We start from the raw sequence: 12,632 nt of genomic DNA, 5'->3' as shown, positions 1-12,632 counted from the left end.
TGTTGAAACTGCGCCACCCTGTGTTAAGAAAGGCACGGATTTTATCTGTTTAATTCGGGCAACAATAAACAAACGTGGATTTAATTATTTAAACAAAAATTTCCTGTAATCTCATACATGCAATAGTAATCTTAATTTTATTGTTATTATAAAATCATTATTATTATTTAAAACGAAAGTAAAAGTTGCCAACAAAAGCTCCTTGAGCCTCACTTTATGTACAAGGTCCAGATAGCTGTAACCATTACAAATGATTGTTCAGAGCTTGAGGAAATGTTATTCATATATGGGCTTGTCAGTGATTCATGACAATAAACACCGGTGAAGTACATCTCCAAGAATGCAGTTTGTAAATCCCCTGGGATCCTCCATAGATTCTGCATAATGAAAGACATTGGGTGATTTTTATTTTTTTTTTATGTCCAGTTGGCTTGTTTTACAAGTAAAGAGGCTTGCTTTTGACCCTTAACATAACGTTAATTCGAATATATGGAACAACTGGTGTTTTATTCGATGTCATAGAGTAAAAGGCTTGAAAAGATTGTGTTTCCTGAGGAAATAAAAGGCACCAGTTACAAATTGGAACATAAACAACATTCTCACTCTCTGGGGAACAAAGTGACTTTTGTTTTAGAGCTCACCAGTCATGCGTGTGGTCAAAGGGGCTTTTGGGACCATGTGATACATTGGCAGAGTGGCAGAATAATTACGTTTGCCTGGTGCGCATCAAGATTAGACTTACTGTACAATGGACGTTCTTCACTTTGAATGACTTGAATGTCATTTTTCCAGTAAGGTGTTCTGACTTTTCAGGGTTTACTAGAATAGGAATGACTTACTAGATCTAGCAAATGTTTTTAAGTTTAACAAAATGCCATACAGGGCAAATGATTTCTTTATACTCTAATTACTAAAAATAACTATCAGAAAGACAACTGGTTGTTCTTATTTGTTTTTAAGAGGTTGTATCCTTTAAATGTGTTTTTCAGTCGGTGGGGACACTGACAACAGAAGGATTCTGGGTTTAAAATGTGTTGACACTGGCTTTGTACCAATGAAAATGGAGGAAATACTTTGTTAACAGTCTGTTGCCAGCCAGCTGGTCATTATACACTCCATATACAGGTTCTATTGGGGTTGGTTCTGTGATAATGACCGGATGACTGTACATGACCCCCACTCACCTAGTAAATAAATACATGTAAATTAAATATTGAGTTTATAATCTTACCTGTGTATTGTCTTCTGCAATGAAGAAAAACAGTCCACTACAACATACCACACAAGTATTCTATTATATATTTATGTTATGACCAACCTTGACTATGAGATCAATTCAGTTTGAGACACTCACTGTCGTTGACAGGAAGTTCAGACTCAGCTTACCCATCTTTTTAGATGAAGATGTCTTTAACAATATGTTTAACTCATGGCTGGCCCTTTTTTGTAGAAATTGTCTTGCTCTTGAAAAATTTACTGTTCACAACCACACTCAAGCTTTGAAATACATCTTCATTTTTAATATACTAAAGTTGATAAACAATGAAAAACTATGGTAAAATTTGAAGTATTACTATACAAGCAACTTATTCTTCATTTGCTCATTATCTTACTATGGGAAATGGTCCAGAGTTGTGGTTGGAAAAATCTCTCTGCCATATTTTATTTAGCTTCAGAGACAGAGAGAAGTTAGACCTTTTCAATATTTCTGTGTATTAAAAACTGTTTCAGTTCAGCAGCTGGAGCCATGTTTCAGAAATACAATCTACCAAAGAAGGGAAAAGCCTTTATTTTTTGTCTGCCATCAAAACAAACTTCCTGTATCCCCATTTTTTTTTTTTTTACAAGGACTATAAAGCCCTAGGTGATGAGGAAGGTAGACCATCCTCAGGTCAATGGCCTTATAAAAACCATGGAGTAACTCACTGTGGCCGCTGCAAAAAAAAAAAAAAAAAGATTTTCCGAGGCGCCTCACCATCTTTGTGATTTGTGGGTAGAGCTCTGGTAATAAACATCTCCACATTCCCACGTATCATCAGCCTTCTCATTGTCATCGTTAACTAGCTCAGCTCTGAACTCAAACACTTCCCTTCCACTGACCTGCAGGACATGAAAGAATGAGATGAGTGTCATTTTACACAAAAGTAAACAACATGAAAGGGTCTTGAAGAACCAGGGGCCTGTTTCATAAAACAAGCTTACCAAATAAGCCAGGCTTATTTCAGTAAGTCTGACTTATTGTCAGTTGATTTGGTACAAAATAAATCAGACTAACTGAAATAAGCCTGGATTATTTGGTATACTTGTTTTATGAAACAGGCCCCAGGACACAACAGCAGCAACCACAGGATCTGAGAGCACAAGTTTTACTGCCACCCCCTGGACCACAGCATCACTGCCAAAATACCCAATTCATCCAGAATCACTTTTCTTTTTTCTTTTTTTTTTTAAATCAGGCAAACAGAGGATGAACATCAGTGTGTCACTCACCCCAAGTGCTCTGCCAGCTTTCTTTCTTTCCATGTCCTGCTCTGCTTTAGTCCTTTTCTCCTGCCTTTTCCTTTTCTTCCAGGCCAAGAATGTTTCCAGAGTAATTATAGTAATTCTCCATCAAATCCTCTAGTGAGATCTTGTCATTCTTCTCCTCCTTCTTCAGAACAAAGCCCACAGGAATAAAATCTATCAGTATTTTCGGAATGCATCAAATAAATACATATTTGCTGATTTACATTTCATTTAAAATGAAAGAAAAAAAGCCAAATGGCATTACTGATGATCAATATACAGTGCCGGGCAAAAGATTGGGATCAGTAAGAATTTTTTTTTTTTAAAGAAGCCACTTCTGCTCATTAAGGCTGCATTAATTTGATCAAAAATGCTGAAGAAAAAAAAAAAAAACAGTGATGAAATTTAAATTAAATTTTTATTATAGGCTAGTTTGAAATATAATTAATTTCTGTGATGCAAAGCTGAATTTTCATCAGCTGTTACTTCAGGCTTGAGTGTCACATGATTCTTCAGAAATCATTCTAATATTCTGATTTATTATCAATGTTGAAAACAGTTGTGCTGCTTCATATTTTGTTGGCAACTGATACTTTTTTTCAGAATTCTTTGATGACTAAAAAGTTTTTACTTAAAATATTTAAATACAGAAATCTTTCCAAACAAGTCTTTACTTTGATCACTTTTTATCAGTCTAACATGCTTTCTGAATAAGTAATTTCTTTTTTTTTAAAGAAAGAAAAGAAGTAGTGATCCCAAATTTGTGAACACAGTAGTGTATATTGTGTCATGAAAGACTCCTATTTTGAATAAATGCTGTTCTTTTAAACTTTTTATTAATTGAACCAACTGTAGGTTTACTCTTCCTCTAAAAACATGGCCAGTGAATTTCTAATTTGCAGTATTATTTTTTCTACATACATTTGCAATGTTGACATTGCAAATGTATTCAACATTTTCTTCAACATTTTCTTCAAAATACTGATGAAAATGTACTTCAACATTTTCATCAGTATTTTGGTTAACAAGAAAGCGGATTCTAAAGACAGTCTAGCTTGGGTGGAGCTGCGGGATGTCCCACTGCTTAAAGGGATACTCCATCACAAAATGAAAATTTTGTCATTATTCACTTAACCCCATGTCTTGCAAACCCGTAAAAGCTTTGTTCATCTTCGAGAAACACAATTTAAGATATTTTGGATGAAAACCGGTAGGCTTGAGACTGTCCCATAGACTGACAAATAAATAACAGTGTCAATCTCCAGGAAAGTATGAAAAGCATTGTCAGAATAGTCCTTCTGTCATCAGTGATTCAACCATAATGCTATGAAGCAACAAAAATACTTTTTGTACATGAAGAAAACAAAAATAACGGCTTTATTCAACAATTCCTTTCCTCTGTGACTCTCCAAAACAGCGTAAAGCCATTTTGGCAATTCTGAGCAGTACCCAGGCAGCGTACGCTCTTCTGTGTCAGCCACGCAACAAGGATACGTTTTTTTTTTTACGTGTATTTATGCTTTGGTTTGAATGAAAACAGCGCAGCGCTGCTGACACAGAAGAGCATACACCATCTGTGCAGTGCGTACTGCTCAGAATCGCCAAAATGGCTCTACACTGATATGGAGAGACACAGAGGAGAGGAATTGTTGAATAAAGTCGTTATTTTTGTTTTCTTGGTGTATAAACAGTATTCTCGTCGCTTCATAACATTACAGCTGAACCACAGATGCACTATTCTGACGATGCTTTTCGTACTTTCCTGGACCTTGACACTTATTTATTTGCCAGTCTATGGGACAGTCTCAAGCCTCCCGATTTCCATCCGAAATATCTTAAATTGTATTCCAAAGAAAAAACAAAGCTTTTAAGGGTTTGGAACGACATGGGTGTAAATGATTAATGACAAAATTTTCATTTTGCGGTGGAGTAACCCTTTAAACATCTCGGAGACATCACGACAAACGGCATCAGTTTTCACCAGCATGATTTGGGGAGGAGTGAAAGGTGTCATAAAACCATTGTGATTCCAGGCAAATGTAATTATTAAAATCTTAAGCTTCATATGGAACTAGTGATACAGCGCCACCATGTGTTAATAACGGCACAACTGCATAACATATATATCTGTATTCAGGTAACAATTAATGTATTTGGGTTTGTTGCAGACCCACATTTCACAATGTAATAACCCATTTTTTGATAAAGGACAAAGCAGTCCATATCTAGACCAGACTGCATGTTTAAGTTTTTCCGGTTAAGCTTAAATAAACCTACCCTCAATCAAAAGTTACAATTAGACATTTCAACTCAAAGCCAGTATCTGATATCCTTTTATTTACAATGTGTGTTGGTGGGAGGGCAATTTAAAACAATTGAATACAAAAGGACAGACACGTTACTAGTTCATCTCACAATCTCACCTCTTTCGCTCACACTTCTTGAAACCACTTCAAAAATCAAATCTGACTAGTAATGATGTCGTCATCCACATTTCCTTCTGTAAGGCCAGATGCCACATCTGCATCCGAGAGACTTCACATTCGACAACTCAATCTGATCAACTGATTATTGAAAACTTGAATGTCAGCATCACACTTATTCACCTTTACATTCTGATCCTGATACAGGCATGCAGATGGTTACAAGTTAAAAACTGAAATGAGCCCGATCGACTGAACCTTTGTTTTCATTACAGCAACATTTCAACAGCAGAGAGGAGGAAACCAGATTCCAATAGAGGATTTATGCTGGATCATTTCATAGACATGACCCTACAAAGAGTGATTTAATCAAATCTTCCAAAAGAGAAAGCAGAAATATCAAATAATCAACAGCCTCATAAATATTTGGAGTATGTTCCTGCTGAAGAACCAAACCCTCACCTGACTGTGAAAAAAAAAAAAAAACGCAATTTAAAAAAAAAAAAAAAAAAAAAAAAAAAAAAAAAAAAAATTTTAATCAGAGAGAACAAGAGCCACATCTACTCCAGTCTCTCCTGTAGCGTCCCGGGACATCAAGTGATGAGGGTACATATTGCAGGCAGAGCAGCTTCTGACATGGCAATTCTGGTGGTAGTTATTTGTGAAAATATCGTCATTCACATCAAGCCATGTGTAGTTCATGAATAATGCAAAGTCTTCACTCGTCCAGGTCCAGTGTGTTGAGCTCCTCCTCTAGTTCGTCTAGATCCTCCCCGGTGAAGAGGTTCTCGTCTACAGGCACCGCCTCTGACTCTTCCTCATTGGTTTCTCCGTCCTCCAGCGTCTGGTCCTCGCAGTATTCTCCGTTCTCCACAGATCCGCCTGACGCCTCGCTCAATTTATTATCTGTGGAGACAAAACAAAAGGTCAGTGATGTCAGAATGACATTTATGGATAACTGTGACCTGATTGCGAGTTATTACGCTCATTAAAGACAAAAAGGTTGACTAGTCTAAGGTAGTGAAGACTAAAGCATTAATATAGACAACTGTAAAGCAGTGGTTCTGAATCTGGTCAGCAAGTTAATTGGGCGATTTGAACAAGAAAAAACTAAAAGAGAAAACAGCTGGGTAGAAAATAGTGAAATACATAAAATATATATTCCATTTCTTTCTTTTTCTCATATTATCATTCTACCCTTCTCTGCCTGCCTTTTCAAACAAGATTGTACTGACAGTAACCTCACAAATTAGCATACAAAATAAAACACAAAAAGAAGATATTCATAAGCATCTCACCATCTTCATTTGTGTCATGTGTTGGAGGAGCTCTGGCAGTAAACCTGTCTGCGGACGCCACCGTTATACCGGCATTATCCACCTCTTTAAGGATGAATCTAGCAATGTCAATGTCCTGAACCTCATCCATTTCCTCCACCTGAAGAGACAATCATGTTAACAATGCTAAAGACTTGAAATAATTGAATCACAATAAAGTATTACATGCAACAGACACAAAAATTAGACAAGCTGATATTCTGATTATATTTTTTTCCAAGCACATTTTACCAATTCCAAACCACATCAATTTTAATAAGTACTATTGATTTTGTGTGATATACAAGTGATATTTAATTGTCCATAAAGGCTGGAAGTGAAAAACTCCTTATATTCAGGAGTGCATAATTATTAGGCATGTTTTCTTTTACTGATAAACTGAGCCAAAAAAAGAGATTTAACTCAGACTAAAAGTCATTATTAAATCCCCATGAGAAATATTCAAAACGAATGCAATACAAAAATTGCAAAGTTAAGACATGACCATTAGACAGCAAAATGCTCACTGGGTCAGTAAAAACAGGTGGAGAAGAAAAGACTAATATTAACTGTAAAAGAATTAGGAATTAATGTGAAGAATTAGGTGCAAACCCCTCAGGAAACATTTAGTCTCCAGCACCACCATTCTCCAGAACTGCAACCTTCCTGGAGTCTCCAGAATTATAAGGTGTCAGGTTCTGAGAGACTTTGCTTGGGTTAAAAATCCTAACAGAATAACATGCTGAAGTATTGGGAAATACATGAAGATTTTTATAGGATTTATGAACGGATAAAGTGAGAGTGACTCTTGAAGGACCAGCACCACAAAAATGAGCTCCTAAAACGTACTGCCAGATTCTGGAAGGTAAATTCTTGAAAGAGTGGTGCAAGAGGATGTGGTGCTGGTTCTTTAAGAGTCACTCTCAACTTAACTGTTCATAAAGCCTATAAAAATTAGTCTTAATGTATCTCACAAGACTTCAGCAGGTTATTCTTATTACGTGAGGGTCATTTTTTTGGATCTTTAACCCAAGCAAAGTCTCTGAGAACCTGACACCTTATAACTCTGGAGACTCCAGGAAGGTTGCAGTACTGGAAAATGGTGGTGCTGGAGACTAAATGTTTCCTTTGCGTCTAATTCTTTACATTAATTCTTAATACTTTTGCAGTTAAAATGCGTCTTTTCTTCTCCACCTGTTTTTTTTCTGACCCTGATGTCCCAGTGAGCATTTTGCTGTCCAATGGTCATGCCTTAACCTTGCAATTTCTGTATTGCATTAGTTTTTAATATTCCTCATGCCGATTTAAAAAAAAAAAATTTAAAAAGTTTTTAAGCTCAATTTCTCAGTAAAAGAAAACATGCCTAATAATTTTGCACTCCTGAATAAGGAGTTTTTCTCTACCAGTCTTCCTGGACAATAGTAGTTATTAAGATTGATGTGGTTTGGAATTGGTAAAAATGTGCTTGGGAAAAAAAATATCATCAGAATATCAACATGCCTAATAATTATGCGTGCGTTGTATAGCTTATATTAGGTAATAGTGCATTATGTATATAAATATTATAATATATAAGATGTATTTTTTTCACACCTCGTTATAAACCTCAGCATCATCGTCATCATCATCATCAGCGTATTTTGTATCATCGGCTTCCTCATCGTCATCATCAACAAGCTCAGGTCTGAACTCAAACACTTCCCTTCCACTGACCTGCAGGACATAAAAGCAAGAGATGAGGAGAGTCTTGAAGAACCAGGACTTTTAATGCCCAATACTTTAAAAGACCTCAACATCTTTTTTTTATTTTTTATTTTGAGGTCAGTATTTTAATCGATCAGACAAACAGGAATATCAGTGCCATGATTTTCACTCACCCCGAATGCTCTGCCAGCTTTGAAGTCGGCTTTCTTTCTCTCCATGTCCTGCTCTGCTTTAGCCAGTTTCTCTTGCCTTTTCCTTTTCTTCCAGGCCAAGAATGTTTCAAGAGTAATCCGGGTGACATTTGCTCCCAGAGAAGCTCGCTACAATAAAGAACAGCTGATCATAACAACAATTGTGATAGATAACTATCAGACTCAATGACACTGCTACTTCCCAACCATGTTCTGAAACACTCTTCACTTCCTTCTCACCTCAGTCTCTATCAAATCCTCCAGCGAGATCTTCTCCTCGTTCGTCTCTTCTTTCTTCTTGTCTTTCTTCAGAACAAAGCCCACAGGGAGAGCGTGGCGGTACATACAGTTGTCTCCTCCGCCAGGACAAACCCAAAACCAGCCGTATTTGTTGTTTTCAATAGCATCAAGGAAATACTTGCACACCTTAAAATAAAGATTATTTATTAATTTCTTTGATTCACTGGTCAAATCACATCAATGCTAATATCTAGACGATTTAAGTGCAAACTTCCTGCCAGAACCTACAATTTGGGTCTTTGCTTTCTTCTTTTCAGCCTCTCCATGTTTCTTGTTCACTACCTCCTCAAGTTTCTTTTCATCCCAATTTTCCATAGTGTCTGCAATTACAAAAATCTAAATTACTACATAAAGCAACCAATGTTATTTTTTAGATTAATTCCATCAACCACATGAGAAGCAATAGCTCCACTTATGTCAATTCCAAAATCCAATGGAAACCTTGTCAGTACATGATAACTAATTTGTTTTCAAATGTATTATTGTACATAATATTGTGCTAAATATGAAGCCTCATTGAAATACTACTGGACTCGCCTTTCTCCAGCTCGTCATCTCTGCCATCCACATACAAGCTTCTTTTCTCACATTTCCTCTCCAAAGAGAGGTCATGAGAGAATTTACACTTATCACCTTTGGTACACTGGCCTTGCTTAAAGAAAGCACACAGCACAGACTTGGGATCCACACCTGAAACGAAAAACAGAAAAATCATAAAAGTGATCATCATAGATGACAAAAACAAAGAATAGAACAGAAGAGCAAAATGTACAGATGGGCAGTAATCATTCCAAAGCAGGACAATTCTATTCACCACAGAGCTACATAAACCAAGCTAAGACCAAAGTAAAGTATACAGTCGGCAATAAAATACAGAGTTGCACTGGGGTGTGTTTCCCGTACAACAATCCCATAACTCATCTCTTAACTAACAGCGGTTAAACAATATAGATCTGGAGGTGATGGAGTAATAACTTCAGCTAATTAATCAGTTTGGGTTTAAAATTAGTCACATTACAGCTGTAAATAAACATGACATCTAGGACTACCTTGCTATATTTGTTCTCTGTTGTTTTGCTTCAACTTCAAAAGCACTCTTCAAAAAAAAAAAAAACTGTCCTTTTATTTTTATGCCAAACTAGAAAAATATAGATTGCACTGATCTATTTAAGCATGCAACAAGAAATTAGCTTCTAACCACAGGTCGAAAGCTGTAATTTGTTTGCGATGCTGTTTGCAAACTCTGGTTTTGAAAGAGTCACTGAATCGTTAAACTTTGTTGATTACGACCAGCTGGTTAACACTGTTTTGGGAAATGCACCCCTGATGATCTGAATTAGGTGCATGATTCAGAGAACAGTTTCAAATAAAGTTTTCTCCCTTATTCGATGGACCAGTTACCTTTGCTGACTTTCTGAGCTGCCACCACTGGCTTAAAGAGCTCATTCAACTCCGACAACTCCTTTTTCTTGTCATCCTTCTTTTTGTTCTTTTCAGCTTCAGCAGCAACCTACAAATAAAACAAAACACATTGCAGACCGTTGGGGCACTGGCTTGGGAATTCAAACTTAAGATAAAAACACCAAAATCAGTGTCACAATCATTACCTGTCGTGGATTCTGCTGTCCATACTTGACCTGCTGTGTCACAGCTTTGATAAACTTCTGTTGTTTAGCTCCCTTTTTGTTTTTCAGTCCAAAGGTTTTATCCTGCCAGAAACAATTGAAAGTCACAGTAACAATCACATCATTATTTTAAAAACGGCCAGACATCAAATCAAATAGGTTTCATAATCAGATGATTAAATGTAACAGAACAGCATGCAATGCTTACAAAACAAGAACAAAATTAACTGGCATATTGTTTCAATAATGAATATTCCTATATACCACAAACGAGACTGGGTAATAACAAATTAGGTACATAAATAAGAACTGCCAGATCACTAAGGATGTGGCTCAAAACCTAACGAGCAACCTGACTCTGTTAGTCATTGTGACTTTTTCAAATTAAACGTTCAAATGACCCCGATAATGACTACAAATGCTGTCTACATGGACAGCTCATTATGTTTTCAGACACAGCCTGAATCTGGCAAACTAGCAGTAGACTTTGGCTCATTTCACATCGTCATTTCCTCTTTACTCACCACTACGTTGACAATATCAGAATGACAGTTTAAACTAAATAAATATAGAACTGATTATCCATGTAGTTCCATTCATTTTAGTCTTTTAATGTCATTAGGAGCTTCAGAAAAGCGCTGGTGGGTGAATCAGAGCACAAGGCCCAGGGTTGAGCATGAGTGCTAAAACGCCGCAAATCTCACCTCAATGATCTTCTCTTTTTTCTTCTCTTGGGTTTTCTTATTGCCTGCAGCTTGAGCTGGTTTTTTCGGAGGCATATCGCTTAAGACAAACTATAAAACTGAGGAAACCCTGACGTGTGTATAATGCCGTATGTTCACAGGCAAGCGTAGGCTAACCGCACTAGCAGCCGCAATGCATTCTGGGATGTCCGGGCGCGCAAGATGTGAGCGCACGTGCTAAAACAACGCCATCTAGCGTGCTGCTGATGAAAATGCTGTTCATGTTTTCTGTGATTTGAGGACCATAGTTGACTTCTTCCAGTGACAAACTACGTTTCATCTAATATGTACTGAAATAAGTTCTTGATCAGCCTTCAAGTAGATTTCGTTTGTTTTTGTTTTTTTGCATGTGGGGGTAACAATGTTTGATGGTAATAATATTCATTTATTTACATTTATTAAAAAAAAAAAAAATTGGTTAAGCATGGGTAAGAGCTAACATTTTAATACACTTTAATTAACCCTGAATTCTTAAAAATAAAAATAAATTAATTTAGATTTATTTTATTTTTTTCACTTTGCTGTCCTGGCAAAATTGTGTTTCTATCACTTTCAATTTTCCATGACTTTTTTAAATGATTGACATCATAGTAATTAGATAAGTACTGACAATATGATTGTTAGGTTTGTTGGAAAAAGTTTTATTAAACACATTTTTTATGCATTATCTATTATAGATTGAATTTGGTATGACAATATAATTTCAACACTAAAAAATATATTATAAAAATATAATTATAAAATATAAAATTATTAAAAAATATAAAAAATTATACAATTATATATTATAAATTATAAAATTATAAAAAGAGACACAGTACACTAAAAAAGTTGGTGTCAAAAACCATTTTTACTCAGAAATTCCTAGTAAATTTAAAAATTCATTACAAGAAAGATCAAGTAACACATTAATTTAAAGGTCAAATTTTGAAGTAGGAAAACGGAAATAGTATTTTCTTGTAAATCATAGTCCAATATCTGTTTTATTTGCAACTTCGCAAAATAATTTTTTATACTGTAGTAAACAGCACGAAAATCTGTTTCACAATTAGAAGGGATTAAATTAAAAAATTAAGCACATTCAATTAAACTTAATTTTTAAGTAGAAAAAAATTAAATTTTCTCAGATATTATTTGTATTATTTACAACTACGAAAATGATCAGTCCCCCTAAACTAGAAAGACTTTTTAAATATATATTTTACAGGAGAGTATAAAAACAGGGATCTTTAAATAAACTTGGCATTTTAACATTTATGTGGATGTCCAAATCACTGACTTGAGCGGGATGCTTGTATGCAACATGTATGATTAAAAGTAACGTCATTTATGGGATGGAGAGAGGTTTCTGTGAGATTAACTAGATGATAAGCACACCTATAAATGAAGAGGAAGGCCCCTCGAGCATTATCATTAGGAGCTGATTTGATTTATCAACATCACAGCAAATGTGTTCCCCTTGTCGGAGTGATGAATAGTGTCTAATCACAAATGGACACCCTGCTGTAAGTAGCCATCATTAACTCTGGCAGTTTTTACAAGCAACTGCTCTTTCTCCTCCTGCTGCATATCAGATCCTCCCATCCAAAGCAAATAGAGAGGCGACTTGATGAGTCTTCCATTAGTCAACTTGGCCTTGGGTGCTTTAGAGGAATATCTAGCTGATAGTCTCAAAAATACCTCAGATATTCACACAAACTCTAATGTTTGAGCTTTGAGGAACTGGAGGTGCTTGGAAAGAAAAGTAGCCTTATAAGAATTTTAAAACACTTTTCATTTGAGTTTTTGTCTGGTCTGAACACTGAGCATTTTTATTTGTTGATTC

At 35.8% G+C, this 12,632-nt stretch overlaps 1 protein-coding gene across 1 annotated transcript; it reads right to left on the bottom strand.

Annotated features, from left to right (window-relative positions):
• Positions 1 to 5,439: 5,439 nt before the first annotated feature.
• LOC109095701 (zinc finger CCCH domain-containing protein 15-like) lies at positions 5,440 to 10,978 on the bottom strand. Its single transcript, XM_042770199.1, has 10 exons — positions 10,769 to 10,978; positions 10,047 to 10,148; positions 9,841 to 9,949; positions 8,977 to 9,129; positions 8,668 to 8,759; positions 8,380 to 8,565; positions 8,122 to 8,268; positions 7,838 to 7,957; positions 6,227 to 6,365; positions 5,440 to 5,834 (listed from the first exon to the last, which is right to left on the bottom strand). The coding sequence occupies exons 1-10, from the start codon at positions 10,841 to 10,843 to the stop codon at positions 5,647 to 5,649; spliced, it is 1,311 nt and encodes a 436-aa protein (XP_042626133.1). The 5' UTR covers positions 10,844 to 10,978; the 3' UTR covers positions 5,440 to 5,646.
• Between the last annotated feature and the right edge of the window lie 1,654 nt (positions 10,979 to 12,632).

This window comes from Cyprinus carpio, chromosome A14 (assembly GCF_018340385.1).
Source record: "Cyprinus carpio isolate SPL01 chromosome A14, ASM1834038v1, whole genome shotgun sequence".
NCBI classification, from domain to species: Eukaryota; Metazoa; Chordata; class Actinopteri; order Cypriniformes; family Cyprinidae; genus Cyprinus; species Cyprinus carpio.
The sequence above is the reverse complement of the archived record's forward strand: the minus strand, read 5'-3'. Positions and strand labels throughout refer to the sequence as shown.